At 40.1% G+C, this 21,674-nt stretch overlaps 1 protein-coding gene across 1 annotated transcript in view; it reads left to right on the top strand.

The window, feature by feature from the left end:
• The window catches only part of DCT (dopachrome tautomerase), a 39,968-nt gene extending 20,239 nt beyond the window's left edge, over positions 1-19,729 (top strand). The window contains exons 7-8 of the mRNA XM_055541869.1: positions 14,956-15,157; positions 19,184-19,729. Of these exons, the coding sequence (XP_055397844.1) occupies positions 14,956-15,157; positions 19,184-19,389 (408 nt within the window). The 3' untranslated portion in view covers positions 19,390-19,729. The remainder of the gene's footprint in view (positions 1-14,955; positions 15,158-19,183) is intronic.
• The last annotated feature ends 1,945 nt before the right edge of the window (positions 19,730-21,674 follow it).

Here is a 21,674-nt window from a genome sequence, read left to right as displayed (position 1 = left end):
TCTCCTGCATTGACAGGTTGGTTCTTTACCACTAGTGCCACCTGGGAAACCCTAATAAGGTTATAAATTATATCATAACTTAACATGAGCATGAAGAGGAAGGATTTTTCATTGGTAGAATGAGCAGTGTTGAAGGTACGTGATGGACTAGAAGGACTGTGCATATGCCATGACCCTGGCATGATGCCTACCTACCTGACGTCCAAAATTCTGTTTAGTGTTTGGTCCTGGCCCCCTTCACTTCGCAAAGGACTGACTGAAAATGAGCTGCTGCTCTTGCCATCAGAGGATCAGAAATGTGGACTATTGGTCCCCACTTCTAATAAGGTGAGGGGTTATCTGTAAATCCTCCATTGTCATCTTTGCTCTTCTGTAAGATGCCTGCCTTGTTCATTGGTTCTAATTTGATATCTCACATCACTTTCAGGCTATCATTTCAGCCATCAGCAATGCCAAATATTTCCATGTCTACCTTCTTTGCTATCTAGCTATTTATCAATATAATACATCTCTAAATTTTTATTAAAACATACATTTTTAATTTGTACATAACAACCCTTATTAATAAGGGAGAATATTACAGTACTCTTTACACAGTACTCCAAAATATTATGTGAATAGCAGTCCTCTGACAAATTGAAGGTTAAACCCAAACCTTTCACTCCTACCAAAGGTAAGAGTGGTGATGGCTAGTAATTTGATTTTTGGTCCTAAGTTTCAAGGATTGCCAAATCTTATCTCCTTATTTTGAGGAAACCCACTAAGTGGGCTTCTCTGGTGGCTCAGTCAGTAAAGAATCCATCTGTAATGCAGGAGACATGGATTTGATCCCTGGATTGGAAAGATCCCCTAGGGCAGGAAATGGCAACCAATTCCAATATTCTTGCCTGGAGAATCCCATGGTCAGAGGAGCCTGATGGGCCACAGTCCCACCTCAGTGGGGTGTCAGACAGTGGGACATGACTCAGCAGCAGTATTTTGAGGAAACCCTACTAATCTGCAGGGTTTGACAACATTTTTCTGTCAATGACCAGATAGCACATGTTTTAGGCTTTGCAGACAAGATGGTCTCTGTTGTAGGTGTGCAGCCTTGCCGCTGTAGCAGGAAAGGAGCCATAGACAATCATGAACAAGTGAGTGTGTTACCCAAAACTGGGATCATCTCTTGGTGGATGTTTAGCCAGAAAACACAGCCAAGCCAAAGATCAATTGGGAGAAGGAAGGATTTATTACTTATAGCAAGTAAGGAGAACATTTGGGGTCTTTCCCAAAGCAGCGTCTCCTGGAGGAATAGCAAAACTGGGGACGTTTTAAGCTAAGGGTACATGAATATTCATGAAGGGACTTGTGCATAGGAGAATTCAGCATAAAGTGAACTGAAGTGAAAGTCGCTCAGTCGAGTCTGACTCTTTGTGACCCCATGGACTATACAAGCCAGAATACTGGAGTGGGTAGCCTTTACCTTCTCCAGGGGATCTTCCCAACCAACCTAGGGATCAAACCCAGGTCTCCCGCATTGCAGGCAGATTCTTTACCAGCTGAACCACCCGGGATTCAGCATAGAATTGGAGCAAAGATTGACAGAGTCCAAGCTTTAGTTGGACTTGGCTTTAGTCCCAGCTTAAGTTTCAAGTGAGAAAAGGTTAACATCATCATCTCCTAGGCTCCACTCATCTAGTGGATGAGGGCTTTCAGAAGAGGGTTTAGATTCTTCAGAACAGCTCAAGAAAGTGCTTGAGGCTAATCTTTAATATTAAAACAGAACGGAGAGTCTTTACAACTGATTTGTTACCTTTGCTATTGTTACTTATCTTGTCTGGTAACAGTCAATTTGGTTTTTTGTTCATTTAAAATCCTCATTACTGAGGCTTGTTCAAGGGCAAACACTGTGGCCAGGCCTAGATGGCAAAATGGCATAGGCTTAAAATGGTGTTTTTTATGTCAAAAAGCTATATTTGGTTCTTTCCTTTCAGACCATCTGTCTCCTATCTGCCTACAAGTGTGGTGTTCTAATAAAACTTTATTTACAAGAATAGTGAGCCCTGTTTACCCAGCAGGTTTTAGTTTGTCAACCCTGGCTGGAAGGGATCAGTGTCTTCTGTGTAGTACAGATATCTCTTTAGTCATCTTTCTCTTCCTGCTCTAGCTGGAAGCCCACATTATGATTTTGTGGATGTGGGATTCTGTGACTTACATTAGTTGAAAGACACAAGATGTTTTATCATCCTTGTCTTCATTACTTTTAATACCTTTAATATTTAAAAATTTGTTTTCCTTGGTATAAGTTGTGTGCATATAAATAGACAAAAAGCCACAGCCTTTCTTTGAAGGCACAGAAGGAGTAATGTTTTGGCACCAGTTCCAGAACTCACAATTACTTTAGGCTATTGACAAAGAGTTTCATGTTGAAGCCAATTCAGCTTCAACAATATTGAGAGCCAGGTGAAAGCATTTAAGTTTACAGAGTTATGGCTTCTGGAATTCAAATTTATGCAAACATATTGCATATGACATTTATTAAATTTGTTTTTTGTGAAATCTCTTCAAGCAAGAGAAACACACATTTGTATTTGATCGAAATGAGTATGAGAAGGTGTGATGTTAAAATGCAGGAAATACTCTGAACCAATCTCTGAAATTCTAATTTTAAGGTAATTGAAGGAAATGCACACATTTATCATGGAAAGTAAGATTAGGTCACAAGAATGCTAAATAGTTCTGTTTTCAATACCAAATTTGGGTATAACCTAGAAAAGAAAAAAAGGAGGGAAACCAATAGACTGCAAAGTTAAATAGTTAACTGCCATGAAAGAAACTATGTTAGAGGATTAGTGACTTTGTGCCCAATTCCTAAAGAAAATATTCTTAATGATGTATTTGGATGTTATCCTCTTAGAAAAGGTACATTCAGCAAGTTTTAATTCTTGGTGGGGAGATTAATAGGTTGCACAGTTAATAATTGGAGAAGGCAATGGCAACCCACTCCAGTACTCTTGCCTGGAAAATCCCATGGATGGAGGAGCCTGGTAGGCTGCAGTCCATGGGGTCGCAAAGAGTTGGACACGACTGAGCGACTTCCCTTTCACTTTTCACTTTCATGCATTGGAGAAGGAAATGGCAACCCACTCGAGTGTTCTTGCCTGGAGAATCCCAGGGACGGGGGAGCCTGGTGGGCTGCTGTCTATGGGGTTGCACAGAGTCAGACACGACTGAGGTGACTTAGCAGCAGCAGCACAGTTAATAATTACTGAATAGCTCATGTGTCTGTTCTTCACCTTTTACGTTAAAATTCTAAATGGAATTAAGACATACCAGCAGCCTTATTACCATTCATATTTATTTCTTTTTTTATTGAGCTGCTGTTGCTGCTGCTAAGTCGCCTCAGTCTGTTGATTTATTTACATATATTATTGTATATATTACGGGCTTCCTTGTGGTTCAGCTGGTAAAGAATTCACCTGCAATGCGGGAGACCTGGGTTCAATCTATGGGCTGGGAAGATCTCCTGGAGAAGGGAAAGGCTGCCCACTTCTGTATTCTTGCCTGGAAAATTCCATGGACTGTATAGTCCACGGGGTCGCAAAGAGTCAGACACGACTGAGAGACTTTCATTTTCACTTTGTGTATATTATATATGTAACTGAATCACTTTACACCTGAAACTAATACAATATGTGTGTATATGTATATATATATTCTTTTTAAGATTCTTTCCATTATAGGTTATTAGATTATTACAAGATGTTGAAAATAGTTTCCTATGCTATACAGTAAATCCTATTTATTTATATTTCTTAATAATGACAATCATTTGGATAAGAGACAAATTTAAGAATATAAAGCAAGAAAAGAGAAAATGAGTTTTTTCTGTTGTATTTCGGCCATGCTGTGCATCTTGCAGGATCTTAGTTCCCCAGCCAGAGATCCAACTCGTGCCCCCTGCAGTGGAATTTCAGAGTCCTACCCACTGGACCACCAGGGAATTCCCAAAAATGAGTTTCTAAAAACGAAGATCTAATGGACTACACCAAGTTAAGCCTGTAAGATCTTGTCTGACTCTATTTTCCTAAACTGCAATAAAATTAATAGGTCACAATAGCGAGTATAAATATTTCTGAATTATTATGAGTTAGTTGAAAAATTTTTAAAAAGTATATAGGGCCTTGTTTTTATCCCCTCAAGAACACTTAAAAATGGATCTACTTTATTTATCTTTTTTAAAAAGAAAAGTTGTAATTAGACAAATACCTTGAGCATTGAAAATAATGTTGTATTATGTCAATTACTATGGAGAACAGTGTGGAGATTCCTTAAAAAACTGGAAATAGAACTGCCTTATGATCCAGCAATCCCACTGCTGGGCATACACACTGAGGAAACCAGAAGGGAAAGAGACACGTGTACCCCAATGTTCATCGCAGCACTGTTTATAATAGCCAGGACATGGAAGCAACCTAGAGTCCATCAGCAGATGAATGGATAAGAAAGCAGTGGTACATATACACAATGGAGTATTACTCCGCCATTAAAAAGAATACATTTGAATCAGTTCTAATGAGGTGGATGAAACTGGGGCCTATTATACAGAGTGAAGTAAGCCAGAAAGAAAAACACCAATACAGTATACTAACGCATATATATGGAATTTAGAAAGATGGTAACAATAACCCTGTGTACGAGACAGCAAAAGAGACACTGATGTATAGAACAGTCTTATGGACTCTGTTGGAGAGGGAGAGGGTGGGAAGATTTGGGAGAATGGCATTGAAACATGTAAAATATCATGTATGAAACGAGTTGCCAGTCCAGGTTCGATGCACGATACTGGATGCTTGGGGCTGGTGCACTGGGACGACCCAGAGGGATGGAATGGGGAGGGAGGAGGGAGGAGGGTTCAGGATAGGGAACACATGTATACCTGTGGCGGATTCATTTTGATATTTGGCAAAACTAATACAATTATGTAAAGTTAAAAAATAAAATAAAAATTTTTAACCATTTAATGATTTTTAATAATTTATAATTGCAGATATATTGGCAAAAATATTTTAAAGTGCCTATAATTCCATTTTAATATTCTTGCTTATTTCCTTTCATATTCATATATATTTGACAGTAGCCAATATAATGCACATATTTTCTGAATGTTATGTAGTTTCCTAAATTTTTTAATTTAAAAACTTTATAACATATAATGCACATAACAGGTTCAAATGAAAAAGGCATAAAATGAAATCCCTTTATCAATACCAGCTCCCAGCTATCCATTCTCATTTTTATTTATTCTTCCAGATATAATTTATAAATATACAAGAACATTATATATTTCTTTATATATTTCTTTATCCAAATGAAGGCATACTATAGACACTTCTGTGACTTTTACTCTTTATTTGTTTTACTTATTTTAAACACTTTTCTTTTAAAAGGTTGCATGGTGTTCTGTGGGCTTTCCAAGTGGCTCAGTGATAAAGAATTTGCCTGTAATGCAGGAGACAGGGGTTCCATTCTTAGGTCGGGAAGATCCCCTGGAGGAGGAAAAGGCAACCCATTCTAGTATTCTTGCCAAGAAAATTCCATGGACAGTGGAGCCTGGCAAACTACAGTCCATAGGTTCACAAATAACTTGGGCATGACTGAGCACACACGTATGGTATTCTCTAGCATGAAGTGAAAGTGAAAGTGAAGTCGCTCAGTCGTGTCCGACTCTTTGCGACACAGTGGACTGTAGCCTACCAGGCTCCTCCGTCCATGGGATTCTCCAGGCAAGAATACTGGAGTGGGTTGCCATTTCCTTCTCCATCTCTAGCATGAACTCACTGCCAAATTGGTCTCCTACTGATGGATGTTTAGGTGGTTTCTCATCTTTTGGTTTATGAACAATTCAGCAATAAATGAACATATAGGATAAGCGAGAGAATTACTGGCTGAAAAGTGAAATAAATGCATTTGAAATTTGGTAGATATTGCCAAATTGCCCTGTGGAAGGTTGAATGATTTTTTCCCTCTACCCAGCTATGTAGCAGAGGGACAGCTCCTCCACTCTCTCTCATTAGTCTGGTATATTATCACCTTTTCCATTTTTGCCAATTGATAGGTGAAAATATTTCAGTGAGTTTCATTTTCATTTCTTTTCTTCTAAATGAAGTTCAGCATCTTTTCACATATTTAAGGAATCTTTTGCATTTTCTTTTCTGTGGTCTGTCTATTCACATAGGATAATGAGTTCTGGGAAGAGAAAAAAAAATGAAAGGTTCTTAAGAGAATTAGGACTTCCCTGGTGGCTCAGGTGGTAAAGAATCCACCTGTAGTACGGGAGACCTGGGTTCTATCCCTGAGTTGGGAAGATCGCTTGGAGAAGGGAACAGGTACCCACTCCAGTATTCTGGCCTGGAGAAGTCCATGGACAGAGGAGCCTGGCAAGCTGCAGTCCATGGGGTTGCAAAGAGTCAGACACAACTGAGCGACTTTCACTTTCACTTTCAAGAGAAATAGTGAAATGCTTTGTTCTCTATGTAGTGAAGTGAAAGTGGCTCAGCCGTGTCTAACTCTTTGCAAACCCATGGACTATACAGTCCATGGAATTCTCCAGGCCAGAATACTGGAGTGGGTAGCCTTTCCCCTCTCCAAGGGATCTTCCCAACCCAGGGATCACACCCAGATTTCCCACATTGCAGGAGGTTTCTTTACCAGCTGAGCCACAAGGGAAGCCCAAGAATACTGGAGTGGGTAGCCTATCCCTTCTCCAGGGGCTCTTCCTGACCCAGGAATCGAACTGGGGTCTCCTGCATTGCAGGCGGATTCTTTACCAACTGACCTATGAGGGAAGCCCCCAAAGTTAGCAACATATAAAACATCCTCTTTAAATATTTTATTTTTCTTGGAAACCTAATACTCTGTTCATATAAAAATGTGTTCTTAGGGGACTTCCCTGGCAGTCCAGTGGTTAAGACTTAGCCTTCCAATGCAGGGGGTATGTGTTCCATCCCTGTTGGGGAGCTAAGATCTCACATGCCTCAGACCCAAAAATCCAGAACGTAAAACAGAATATTGTAACAAACTCAATGAAGATTTAAAAAATGGTCGATATAAAAAGAATCTTAAAATTTTACTGTGTTTTCTAGGGTTCACTAGCTTAAGGGAAGCTCACATTATAACTAATACCACATCCAACCTCTGCATCAGTGGTTAGGTATGTAGGTTAGTTAGTGGTTAGTACTCGGTTGATATGCAGTAAACTTGTGAGGAGAATATCAGATTATTGAGCACTTATTACTGTGTCACTAGATGCCATGTAAACATAATTTTTAACTTCACAAAACTGTGTGTGGTGAATATGGGGACAATAAAGTTCAGAGAGGCTAAGGGGAGTACAACACCCTATGTAAGTGGCTGAGAAGAGATTATAAGAAAAGTTTTCTACTCAAAAATTTCCCCATGTTGAGTATTCCAGCTGCAATTTTGCCTTTTGTCTGTTTAGACAGTTCTTCCCTTGATCCCTTCACAATTGCTTTCATGACCACTGAGGACATTTTGTCCTGTCAGATCATGTTGATGGGAAAGAAAGTGAAAGTGAAGTCGCTCAGTCGTGTCCGACTCTTTGTGACCCCATGGACTGTAGCCTACCGGGCTCCTCCGCCCATGGGATTTTCTGGGCAAAGGTACTGGAGTGGGGTGCCATTTCCTTCTCCAGAGGATCTTCCCGACCCAGGGATGGAACCCAGGTCTACCTGCGTTGCAGGCAGACGCTTTACCCTCTGAGCCACCAGGGAATTAACACTAATTGGTGAAGAGGCAGGTCTAAATGATTTTGCTTGACTTTTGGAAAGATAGGGCATTGGTTTTATCATGAGTAAGGATTCATGTTTTTAAAATGTCACATTTATTTTATTGAATCTATGTGTTTTTAAATACCTGAAATAGACAGCTGCTAATTCCTACCATCTTGGTGAATTTTGCAAGAGCTGAGGTACCAGCAAGGGTGGCTGGCCACCTCCTTGGGGCAGGATCTTCCAGGATGTCAGGGTTTCCATAGGCTCAGTTCTGAGCAGGGGGTGATTTTATTTTTCTTAACAATTGAAAAGCTATAATAATATTTAATTAAGTACAAGAAATACTCTTGACTGAAGTGTATATCACACATTCTATCATGATATACTCTTATTTATTTTCTTTATTGAAGTATACTTGATGTACAATATTGTATGTTACAAGTATACAATTTGGTGATTCCTAATTAAATTTTTAAAAATTATACAGAAGTGGGTTTCTTTTTAATATAATTTTACTTTATTTTAATAATTATTTATTTATTTTTGGGGGGCTGCACCATGTGGCTTGTAGGATCTTAGTTCCCTGACCAGGGATCAAACCTGTGCCCCCTGCATTGGAAGCTCAGAGTTGTAACCACTGTACCATCAGGGAAGCCCTGATTCACAATTTTTAAGGATTATACTACACTTAGAGTTATTTAAAAACATTAGCTATAGTCCCTGTGTTTTACAGTATATCCTTGTAGCTTATTTTATAAATAATAGTTTGTAGGGATGTTTTGATCTTTAACTTGCACATGCTAAATGGTTAAATGAAGCTGAAAGGGTTCTTTTCAAGTCTAAATTTTATAAGGATAAACACATAGTCTACACAGAAGAATTAAACCTAAGAGATGAACTGTATACACTTCATTATTGATGAATTGTGAAGAAGGAAATGGCAACCCACTCCAATATTCTTGCCTGGAGAATCCCATGGATGGAGGAGGCTGGTGGGCTATAGTCCATGGGGTTGCAAAGAGTTGGACATGACTGAGCAACTCAGCACATTGATGAATTAAGTAATATAATGGCAAACCATAATATATGTACATATCTAAGATGGTTCTAGCATTGATTGGAGTTCCTCTCTTAGAGCTTTGGAGGCTCCTTAACCTCAAATGGCCTGGGAGTATCTCAGTTCCTATCTAGAATCTCTTCTAACATCACCCTGGTCTTCTCTTTTCAATCCGTATTGTTTGCCTATGATGTATCCCAAACTAGTCACATCTTTTAAAGGACATATTAACAGCAGAACTCTCCTGTAGTCCTCTGTTTGCATCTGTTCAAAATTTAATGTTTAAACTACAAGCTTTCTTTCTCAGGGATATCGCAGTTGAATTCCTAATGCTCTTGCTATTTCTTTTATATGCATATTATTATATCTTGTATACAATGTATATGGTATAATTATATGTATACATATGTGTATTTTGTATACAATGCTATCATACAAAGCTATGCAGAAAGGGTGCTTTCCTTCAGTAACTCTTCCAAACTGCCTGAAAAAATACCTTCCATTCTGTCTGCTCAGGATGCAATGAGAGAGTGGGTAGAAAAGGAGAGGGAAAGAAAATTATAGTAAAAGGAGAAACACCATCTGGGCTTAGCACTGCCCGGGAGACTCTATTGTTATTCAAATGCCCATTTTCTCTGGTGGTTTCTTGTCTCTCACTAAATGTGCTGCCTATGGAGTACTCATCTCCCTGTGGGAGAGCTTAAGCTAAGCTAAGTCACTTCAGTTGTGTCTGACTCTGTGCGACCCCATAGACGGCAGCCCACCAGGCTCCCCCGTCCCTGGGATTCTCCAGGCAAGAACACTCGAGTGGGTTGCCATTTCCTTCTCCAATGCATGAAAGTGAAAAGTGAAAGGGAAGTCACTCAGTCGTGTCTGACTCTTAGCGACCCCATGGACTGCAGTCTACCAGGCTCCTCCGCCCATGGGATTTTCCAGGCAAGAGTACTGGAGTGGGGTGCCATTGCCTTCTCCAGTGGGAGAGCTTAGTAGTCAGCTAAGTAGAAATTGAGTGTTATGTAACTATTTCAAGCCTATTACATATGGCTTCTTTAGGTATATAAAACCAACATCTTGGCTATACCATGCTTCAAATCCTTGATAGAAGAAAGCAAGAATAAATAAATATTCCATAGCAATCTTGCTGTAGGCACAAATACTCTTCTTATGTCAGAGATTCCACGTGGCAACAATCTGAATTTTCAGTCCCCTAAGTGAAGGTTGGATTCCTAGGTGGCTCAGAGGTAAAGAATCTGCCTGCCAATACAGGAAACACAAGTTCGATCCCTGAGTTGGCAAGATCTCCTGGAGAAATGGCAACCCTCTCCAGTATTCTTGCCTGTGGAATCCTACGGACAGAGGAGGCTGATAGGGTACAATCTATGGAGTCGCAAAAGAGTTGGACACAACTTAGCGACTAAATGACAACAATGACAAGAGAAGGTTGTTAGTAACTTTATCCTCCAGTGATCTTGAGAAAGATATGCATGTTTTCCCAGTACTTTATTAAGTTTCTTTATGCCTCTAAGCACAGTATTTGTCGATCAATTGCTTTCTTCTGCAAGGTTGCATTAAAATTTTTTTACCTTGAAAGCCCATGTAATCACATTTTCTTCAATACTGCTTTGCAAGTTGAAATTTAGCATTATTTTTTCCTTCCTATACCTATGTTTACTTTGTTGGAATAAGATAGGCTAAGTTTGTGTACCAAAATTTGTAACCTCATTTCTGAGGCACTCAATTATTAATGCTAAAATATAAGTATAAATCTCTATAGCAGATATAAGGCAACAGCAGTTTACTTTTACTTTGCTTTTGCTTTTATTTATGCCCTCGAATTATGTTTACAGAGATAGTAGCTTATTTTCAACCTGTGTTCAACAAAGATGGGGCTTCCCTGTTGGCTCAGATGGTAAAGAATCCACCTGCAGTGTAGAAGACCTGGGTTCGATCCCTGGGTTGGAAAGATCCCCTAGAAAAGGGAATGGCTGGGAAATCCCACAGACAGAGGACCCTGGCGGTCTGTAGCTCTTTGGGTCACAAGAGTCAGAGATGACTGAGCGACCAACACTTTTCAACAAAAATACCACTGGTTTATCAAAAGCAATTCAGGTTATTTCATTTAGGAACAATGGTCACAAGTTTATCAAAAATACCTAGTCTCCCTGTTGCCCTGCTTTTCTTTCTAGCCTCTGGATACATTGTTGCTCACAGCACTTGGTCTCTTGCCTATTTTGCATCTCCTTGGCATATGCTGGCCTTTTTTTTTTTAAACTACATTCTATAAATTGGTTCATCTGTATGTAGTTCCTATTAGAGCTTTTATTGGATAATGTTTAACGGTTCATCTGAGACCTATAATCTTCTCCTTATTACTCTTCCCCTGTTCTTTCCCTCCAAATTATGAATTTCTTTAGAGTCTCATCCCCTCCCTAATTGTTTACCCTTCCACACCTGGTGAATTCTGGTGTTTTCACCCAGTTATTTGCCTCTTAGAGCATTGACTCTACATCTTTCTCTGCCCTGAGATTCTCTTATCTCTTTTTTTTAAAAATCACAGTTTGATCTCTGACTTCAACTCAGATGGTTTCTAAAAGTTTAAGAGATATTGTGCGGCCTTTCTTAGAAAGTACATTCTGATACATGCCTTTTTCTGTGTATCAGTTAGCACTTGGTTCAACTGCTTAAAATAGAAAACCAAAATTACAGAAGTCTAAGCAACAAATAGAGAGGTTTATTTTTCTCTTTATGTAAAAGAACTCCGGTGGCAGGTGGTTCAGCCTTGGTATAGTATCTCCATAGTCATCATCAACTCCTTCTGTCTTTCTGCTTAACCATCCTTGGTGCGTGGCTTCTTTTCTTAGCTTTGCTTGCGGGCTGCTAAGATAGCTGCTGCAGCTTCAGCCATCACACCCATGTTCCAGGAAGCAGTGAGGAGGAATGGAGAGGGGAAAGGGGCCCCTTTTTAGGTTAGGAAACCATCTTTAACAAGATTTTCTAGAAGTCCTATCCAGTGATTTCCAGCTAAATCTCATGGATAACTTGGCACATTGCTTCACCACAAACACCAAAGAAGTTACCGAGAAAGAAGAGGAGAAACGCTATTGGGCAAGCAATCAATAGTGCTTGCTACTCATAGACATTGAACATCTATTGCTCAGGCTCCACACTTGAGGCAGGCTCCCGAGGCCAGACCTGGAACATGGAGCTCTCTCTGGGAAACTTCTAACCTTATGTGGAGCTCCCAGGATTTTACCACACGTGATATTGTTTTCAGAGACCTACACCAACAGCTAACGCTCAGCTCCTTTTCCAGGGTTAATGCCCCTTCTCAAAGAGGAACTTCTCTTGAACTCTATTTGTGAGAGACATGATCTCTCGAATTATCATGTGTTCCTTCAAAGCTGTTGTTCATTTGATAAGCTTGATGCCTTTTATTCCCTCGGGGCTTAAATTCTGTGACTCAAAGACAAGATTTCAGAACTCAAAAAATATTTTCTCTCTGTGAAAGCCCAGGTCTTACAATTTGATGTTTTGGTTTTTAACATGTATCTTGCATTGACCAAAAAATACAGTCACAACCTAAAAGTAGAGAGTTACTTTATTTGGCGGGAATGTTTAGGACTCCGAGTCCGGGAGACAGCATCTCAGTGGCTCTGAGAAAACCGCTCTAAGAAGGCAGGAGGGGAAGTCCTGCTATATACAAGTTTGCAACAAAGGGAACAGGCAGTCTTAACATCAAAGATCAGGTATCAAGTTAAGGAATTTAGCATTCTGTGCATGTGAAGGTGTAAGCCTCTGGGCTCATTGAATTCATTCCTTTCATATGTGCCTCAACTATCTGGGGCCAATCTTGTTTCCTTGTTCATATTGCTTCCTGGATTCTCCCAGCTCCTCAGCAATCACCACGGGGGTGGTGTGTGGCAGCAGTTTCAGGAGCCCTCATGCCCATTCGGAGGCCAGAAATCGCTGATGGTTGTGACATGTCTTGTTTATTAATATGGCAGGAGATATTTTCATTTCATACTTGCCATGAACTTTAAAAATCCATTCAGGAAAAAAAATCCTTTCAGTAAATCACTTGATTCTTTTCACTATCGTGAATGTAGACACGTGAGACAATTCAGGTAGAAAGCTACAAGGAACCTCGGGTAAAATCTGAAACTATTATCTACTAAAAAGCAGCAGTAGTACAAACCAGAAAGTGAAATTGTTAACTGCTCAGTCGTGCCCGACTCTGTGTGAGCCCATGGACTCTAGCACGCCAGGCTTCCCTCTCCTTCACTCTCTCCTGGAGTTTGCTCAAACTCGTGTCCATTGAGTCGACGATGCCATCCAACCATCTCACCCTCTGTCACCCTCTTCTCCTCCTGCCCTCAATCTTTTCCAACTTCAGAGTCTTTTCCAGTGAGTCGGCTCTTCACACCAGGTGGCTGAAGGATTGGAGCTTCAGCTTCAGCATCAGTCATTTCAGTGAATATTCAGGGTTGGTTTCCTTAAGATTGATTGGTTTGACCTCTTGTTGTCCAAGAGACTCTCAAAAGGCTTCTCCAGCACCACTGTTTGAAAGCATCAGTTCTTCAATGATCAGACTTCTTTATGGCAAGAATACTGGAGTGGGTTGCCAAGCCCTGCTCCAGGGGATCTTCCCAACCCAGGGATTGAACCCCGGTCTCCTGTGTTGCAGATGGATTTGTTGCCATCTGAGTCACTAGGGAAGCCCTTGGACGAGTTGTACAAAATATAAAAGTACTTTGCATGGCACTGTCGTCAGCCAACAGAAACTTATTAAACATCGACTCTGTCCAAGTTTTAGACTAAGCCTAAAACTCCAAAGGTGAAAAGACCTTATCTCTGACTTTTAGGGGTTAGGAGTCTCATTATGGAAAATTGATGAACAAATAAGTGGTAGTATAACTTCACCAGTACTATACTGGTGGGCGGATAAATGAATTCATTTAACCTGCGTTTACTGAAGTAAGTATCTCCTTTCCCCTGTGTGACAAGCCCTGGAGTGACTGACAGACGCTGCAGACAAAGAGGGAAGGAAAATCAGACGGAGTCCCTGGGCTCCCTGAACTTCTAGGAGTGAAAGAGGACCTCTAACGGCCTGGGCTGAACACTCATGTTTGTGTCCTATTGCAAAATCAGGACTATAAATGTGAAATTTTGCTGTTAATATTTTAAAACACGTAATAACTGCTGTCTTTGAAAAGGACTTTGACAGCTTTCTTGAGAAAATAAAACAGCACTATGCACAACGTTTTTAGACTTTTCTTTTGCTGGCCTAACACTGAGAATTCAAATAAGAGGCTTATATAGTGAGCACATAGAAGGGTGGGAGAAATTTGAAGACCCGTTTTGGATGTTTTCTTTCTTTTAATTATCCATTTGTATTATACTCTTGGTAAACACAATGTCTCCTTTCTTCCTTGTTAAAAGCAAAGCATCTGAATATTGGCTGCACTATATATCTGATCATACTTGCCTTTTTTTCTGAATGTAATAATTAACATGAATTTGTTGAAGGCCTCAAATATTCTTAAACCAGTGCTGCATCTGCAACATGAACCTTACTTTGTTCACTTAACAAAGGGGTTTATGGAGTGATATGCCATACAGCCTTGAAAGTGAAAAGCAAAGTGTTAGTCCTGAGTCATGTCCAACTCTGCCCCCATGGACTATAGTCTGCCAGGCTCCTCTGTCCATGGAATTTTCCAGACAAGAATACTGGAGTGGGTTGCCATTCCCTTCTCCAGGGGAACTTGCCAGTGAGTATGTCATCAAGAAGTTCCTGATGTCAAGAAAAACCAACTTCATTTCATTTTAGAGAAAGTTCCAATTAGATTGGTCTGATTAGAACAGACTCATCAATATTGGCAGGGCTTCCCGAGTGACACAGTGGTGAAAAATACGTCTGCTATGGCAGGAGACACTGGTTGTATTCCTGGGTCAGGAAGATCCCCTGGAGAAGGAAATGGCAACCCACTCCAGTATTGTTGCCTGGGAAATCCCATGGACAGAGGAGCCTGGCAGGCTACAGGCCATGGGGTCACAAAAGAGTCAGACATGACTTAGTGACTGAACACACATCCATCAGTGTTAACACTGTGTTCAACTGTCTTGAAGGTCCTTCATTCCTTCACTGATGCCATTTTTGACGAGTGGATGAAAAGATTCAATCCGCCTGTGGATGCCTGGCCTCGGGAGCTGGCACCTATTGGTCACAATCGGATGTATAACATGGTTCCTTTCTTCCCTCCGGTGACTAATGAGGAACTCTTTTTAACCGCAGACCAACTTGGCTACAGTTATGCCATTGATCTGCCAGGTAACTAATGCAACTTCTAAATGACTGATTCATTAATCTTCTAAAGAGGCTTTCTTTTCTTTTTTCCTTTCTTTTTTCTTCTAAATCAAGACCTTAAATTGAAGTGCTCAGATCTAGATAAGTTTATTGGCAATTTTTTAGAGTATGTATAGTTACAAAATGAGCCTTTAAACTACCAATTAAACATCAGAAAAGGGACTGTTGGATGACTCTTGTTTTAGAAAATTGAAAGTTGTTAAGAGAACTTGTTTTAGGGCAAGTATCTACAACTGCACCTGATCTGACAATTGAAAACCAGTCATGGTTTGAAATGCCTAACCAATAAAATCAAAATGCAGTAGCCACAGATGGATGGCGACTAGCAGGACCTCTTAGAGATCTTTACTTAAAGACAAAGCTGGGTTTAAGGTGAGGCAAATGCAGCACTTGCCTCAGGCACAAAGTTCAAAGGGAAGCCAAAAATTCAGTAATTGAGCTAAGTAATTATATAATGCAATATTATCAAAAACCCAAATTAATGCCAAAAAAAAAATCCATGTTGAATACAGTATCAAAATTTTAAAGCCAGGCTGTTGTTTGTTTTATACCTCTGTGTTAGTTTGTAAGTAGGCCATGTATTTTTTTTCCCAGTTAACCCACACCACCCCTGCCTGGTGGGTTTCTAAAGATGACAATGACCTGCCAGTAGACTGGGCTGTGTGGGACTTCATGGGTACACTTTTTTAAATGAATTTTTTGAAATCATGTTTTTATTCTTTAAAAAAAATAATTTTACTGATTTATTTTTGGCTGTGCTGGGTCTTTGTTGCTGTGTGAAGGCTTCTCTAGTTGCAGTGAGCGATGACCGCTCTTGGATGCGGTGTTCAGGCTTCTCACTGCGGTGGCTTCTCTTGTTGTAGAGCACAGTCTCTCGGTACGTGAGCTTCGGTAGTTGTAGCACTCTGGAGATATGGCATGTTGCGTCCAGAGTACGGGCTCAGTAATCGTGGTGCATGGGCGTAGTTGCACAGGCATGTGGAATCTTCCCAGACCAGGTATCGAACCCATGTCCCCTGCGTTAGCAGGTGGATTCCTAATCACTGTACCACCAGGGAAGTCCTGAAGTCTTGTTTTTAAGTTGTAGATTTTTTATTAGCTTTTCTACTTGGTTCAAAATACAGAAAGATATTTTGATAAATGTAGGGGCATACTTTTTTTTTTTTCAAATTTGTCCAGACCCCAGTATAGCTCCATGTGCCATTTAAAGAACCTTCGGACAGGTTGATAAAGGAAAGGTAAAACAGTCAAAAAAAATATCTCTTAATTTGTCAAGAAGCTGAAAAACACACAGCCTATGTGCTGGTGGCATTTTCCCATTAATGGCTATTTCGTCTTCTCTAAATCTCAGCCTGCAAAGTAATCAAGACCATTTCTGAGGTCACATCTCTCTCTCTCCCTCTGTGTCTTACTCCCTCCCCGCCCCCTTCTCTCTCAACTTTCAAAACCTTCAGACCCTGGACTCTGCCCTCTGTTTTCCCTTCCAGTTCTACATCTACTGCAGCTTGTTCTCTTTACTGATTTGAAGTTTCTCTTCTTTAGGCAGCTGAGGTAAGAAGGTCTCTTTGAAACTTTTCTCATTTCTCTGGGATTGAACATAATAATAGTCAGAAAGTTTGGCATGTGCTTCTGACCATGCTTCCACGGCCTCTGACATCAGTCAATTAACAGATATAACCCCAGAGTCTAAATATGCCCAGAATGCACTAACTCATTAGAAGATACAAATCACATTCTTTTATTGGTTTGACAAAAATTTACATCCTCTCCGAGGCGACATAACTATAACCCAAGATTGAAGAAGGGAGAGAGGGATTTGGGAAAGGAGCTGGGTCCTGAACTGGATTAAAGAGATGGAGGGACTTCCCTGGGTGTCCAGTGGTTGAGTCCACGTCTTCCAATGCAGGGGACTCAGATTCAATCTCTGGACGGGAACTAAGATCCCACATGCTGTGCTATGTGGTCAAAAAAAGAAAAAAGGTTTTTTAAAAAAGAGATGGTAGTTTTAGGTAGGTTGGGGGAAAGAAAGGGGCATTTTAGATTGAAGACAGGCAGGGAACAGGACTATGACAGACACATGTAGTCCATATAGAGGACCATGAGAAGAAAACCTGGCTGCAGTGAAAGGCTTGAGTAATTAACTGTGAATTAAGGCTGGATCTGAGAGAATGCCTGGTTATCAGGAACTGTAAAAGTTGGGCAGAAACCATAATAAGATCCCACTTTATACCCATTAGGATGGCTGCTACCAAGAAAGCAGAAAATAACAAGTGTTGATGGGAATGTGGAGAAAATGGAATCCTCATGCATTGCTGGTGGGAATGTTAGCATAGGCTCTGTGAAAAACAATACGGTAGCTCCTCAAAAAATTAAACACAGAATTACCATGCAATCTAACAATTCTGCTTCTGGGCATAGACCCCAGAGAATTGTAAGCAAGTACTCCAGCAGATATTTGTACACCTCTATTCATAGCAGCATTATTCACAAAAGGCAAAAGGTGGAAGCAATAAGAGGGAGATATAAGAGGGAGGGGACATATGTGTGCCTATGGCTTATTCATATTGATGTGTGGCAGAAATCAACACACTATTGTAAAGCAGTTATCCTCCAATTAAAAATAAATAATTTTTTTAAAAGATGGGAGCAACCCAAGTACCCACTGATAGATAAGCAAAATAACAACAGATAAAATATGGTCCATACACACAATGGAATATTATTCAGCCTTAAAAAGGAAGGAAGTCCTGACACATGCTGTAACATGGGTGAATCTTGAAGACATGCTAAGTTAAATAAACCAATCACAAAAGGATAAAACCTATATGATTCCACTATATGGGGCACCTATAGTAGTCAGATTCATAGAGACAGAAAGAGTGGTTGCTTGTTGCTAGAGAGTGGGAAGGGATGGAAGACTAGAGAATTATTTATTTCAGTTTTGCAGGGAAAAAAGTTCTATGGATGAATAGTGGTGATGAATGTCAACAATGTGAATGTATTTAATGTCACAGAACTTAAAAATGGTTAAGGTGATAAAATATATGTCATATATGTTTTCCCGCAATTTAAAAAAAAAGAAGTAATTTTTTAAAAAAGCTAGGCAGAAGAGTTTGGACAATAACAAAAGGCAATCATTTTTGGCTCCTGAACAAAGAAATGACGGAATAAAAACCTGTGTTTTAAGAAGATGAGGATGGCAATTGTTGCAGGAAAAGACAAATTAAAATCCTTTTGGAGAAACCCCATCAGGATGAGTCAGGGTCCTCTGTGGGACTGGAGAGAAAGGACTAGAAGGACAGTCTTACATTTAGAGAAGTGTAGAGTACAGAACAAGAACCCACTTCAGAAAAACTGATTTTAAGAACAACTGCCCAAGAATAATTTTTAAGAAAATGACAAATAGGCATAAATACATTGGAAGTGAAATCCATTAATATTTTGGAAAAGTGCTTATAAAAATATGTTTGAATAGAGGATTGCATTTATCATGTAATGATCCTGATTTTATTCACAACTATTTAAATGGGTCCAAATTTCTTCTACTCTCTCTCTTGAATGACCCCTGTTATAATCTCCAGTCTCATCCGTCTTACTCACTGATCACTCCATAAAAAAGGTAGAAACAACAGCAGAATTTCTAGACCTGGCTGTTGTATATTTTGCAGTTCTCCAGATACCATTTTAGCATGCACTTTTACAAATGAGTTTCTAACTCACAAAAGTAGTTATATACTTCCTTGGAGGGTTTATTCTGTATAAGTATTTATCGTAAGGAATTTTTAAAATACAATAAGCTATATTCAAACAATGGAATGTCATTTTCCACTTCCACAAAAAAAAGTTATGGATATGATAAATAGTTCGTAAGGAAGGAGAAAAATTTTATTCCAGTCAGTGTAGTTTTGCTTTATCAACAAAAGCACACGTAAAAGACACACTGGTTTATTCTTCCCTTTTCTAAGAGTGTTCAGCTGATGAAAACCCCAGTTGTAAGACTCTTTTCTTCTGCTTTAATTTCAGTTGAAGAAACTCCAGATTGGACCACAGTGCTCTCAGTGGTTACGGGGATGCTCGTGGTTTTGGTTGTCCTTTTTGCATTGCTTCTTTTCCTTCAATATAGACGACTTCGAAAAGGGTATACACCCTTAGTGGAGACACAGCTAAGCAACAGAAGATACACCGAAGAAGCCTAGATGCTCACACCTTGCTCTAGAGAAGAGGCTGCCTAAGCCGTAGGTCTGACTGACAACCTGCAAATGAATCCTCACTGTTCTTCCTTTCGTTGAAGGGCTTTGGTATAGCCCCTCCTGTTACAGTGATGATCCCAAGTATGGAAGATGTGTAGAAACTCTAGTTTCTGGTTTGCTTGTTTGTTTAACAAACAAGCTAAAGTGCTTGAGGGTATCTCTACCATCAAACAAAGGTACAGCTGAGGACAACTGGTGGTATCTGATAATAATTCCCCATACTGATTGATTAAGCCTCCTCGTGTTCTGATCCCCCCCCCCCAAATCAATACAGTGGACTCACTGAAATATGTAGGTCAGTGTAATTTGAGAACTGGACCAGGTCATGGTTACATCTTTCTTAACTCACATTTCTTCCTTTGTAAAGGAGGGCAGGAATGTGGCAGGTGCTGCATGAGTCTCCAAGGTCTCTTTTAGGCATAAACATCTATGCTTTTAGGTGGATTCCTGATCATCTTCCCGAGGCTTCATTTTTCTTTTTCTTTCCAGTCTTTAAAATGGCCTTGAAGATGAAAATAGGCCTTATTTTCCATATGGGAATAAGAATGGATGAATGAATGATCAGTTTGGTTCTCTTTTATAAATTAGATGTTACAGAGTTTATAAAGGGTCTGCAGTTCTTAATAGCAGAGCTCTCACAAGAATCAATAGCTGAATAAACATTGATCCTATAGTGGTAAGTGAACAGACAAGGATTAAATTAGTTTAAATTAATCTAGTTGATTAATATACTGTTTTGAACTTATTAACGAGTACAGCATCACTCTTTCTGGGAAAGTCTGACTGGAGAAGTCTGGTGAGCTTCTAAGCTTGAACAGGAGACAATTTGATTAACATTCCATTGCCCTGATCATTTGGCTGAAAGTGAAAGTCCCTCAGTCGTGTCTGACTTTATGCGACCCTACAGAGAAGGTAATGGCACCCCACTCCAGTGCTCTTGCCTGGAAAATCAATGGATGGAGGAGCCTGATAGACTGCAGTCCATGGGTCTGAGAGTCGGACACGACTGAGTGACTTCGATTTCACCTTTTATTTTCATGCATTGGAGAAGGAAATGGCAACCCACTCCAGTGTTCTTGCCTGGAGAATCCCAGGGATGGGGGAGCCTGGTAAGCTGCCGTCTATGGGGTCGCACAGAGTCGGACATGACTGAAGCGACTTAGCAGCAGCATGGACTATATAGTCCATGGAATCCTCCAGGCCAGAATAGAGTGGGTAGCCTTTCCCTTCTCCAGGGGATCTTCCCAACCCAGGGATCAAACCCAGGTCTCCCGCATTGCAGGCAGATTCTTTACCAGCTAAGCCACAACCCTGAACCAGTTCCTTTGCTGGGTAACCTCAGATGAAAAATTTTTCAAGCATTTGACTTATTTTAAAGAGTTGAATTTAAATTCATTAATGCTGCACTGTACTAATGGTTACTTACAAATGCCAATTGGTTAAGTCTTAGCATTTAAAAGCGAACCATCTGTACAAAATATAATAATTTAGAATTAAATGGTTATGATTCACTAAGTAATCATCAGATTATGAGAGATAAGAATGAGGCAATCTTTACAAAGATGTTTAGACTCACCAAGATGATCCCCACCTCTGAGATGTTAATGGCTTTTGAGATTTTTAAGGCAATTTCATCTGTTTCTATCTGATACCCATGCAGTAGGAGTGAAGCCATAGGAGTGGCCCTTCTGTCCACTCATTTCAGCTCCTCTCTACTGGAATGGATGTATGTGAATGGGATTAAGAGGTCTCTGTAGCCTTCTCCACATGGGAGTGCTAGAAGGTGCAAGGTTACCAAGACCCTGTGTTATCCCCTGGAATAAGACTTCAGACGCGAGAGAAAAGGACAAAGCTCAATCTGAACTAAGTGAATTTGAGTGGGTCTCATTAAGTATATCTGAGAGTAGGCTCAGCAGGTGAGAATTAAAACAGCCCAGGCTCCTGAACGGGGTGAAACCTTGCCTGGACCTCTAACCAGTGCCGCATGCATAGATCTCAATGCCTCCCTTTAACAGAGTTCATGGAAAACTCATCAATGAGTTATTAACATGGCCCACTCTGGAAAGTTTATGCTCTGACCTCAGAGTTGTTGGAGGACTAATTTTTACATCCAATTTGTAAACCAAAAGAGAAATATGTTAAGATGAAGATATAAATGTGCATGGTAGGTACGTTCCTGAAAAGTTGTGTATAAATCAATTATACATTAAAAGCACCAGGGGAAATTACTT

The sequence above is a fragment of the Bubalus kerabau genome, chromosome 12, assembly GCF_029407905.1.
Source record: "Bubalus kerabau isolate K-KA32 ecotype Philippines breed swamp buffalo chromosome 12, PCC_UOA_SB_1v2, whole genome shotgun sequence".
Classification (NCBI taxonomy): domain Eukaryota; kingdom Metazoa; phylum Chordata; class Mammalia; order Artiodactyla; family Bovidae; genus Bubalus; species Bubalus kerabau.
This window is presented reverse-complemented; position numbering and strand designations above follow the sequence as displayed.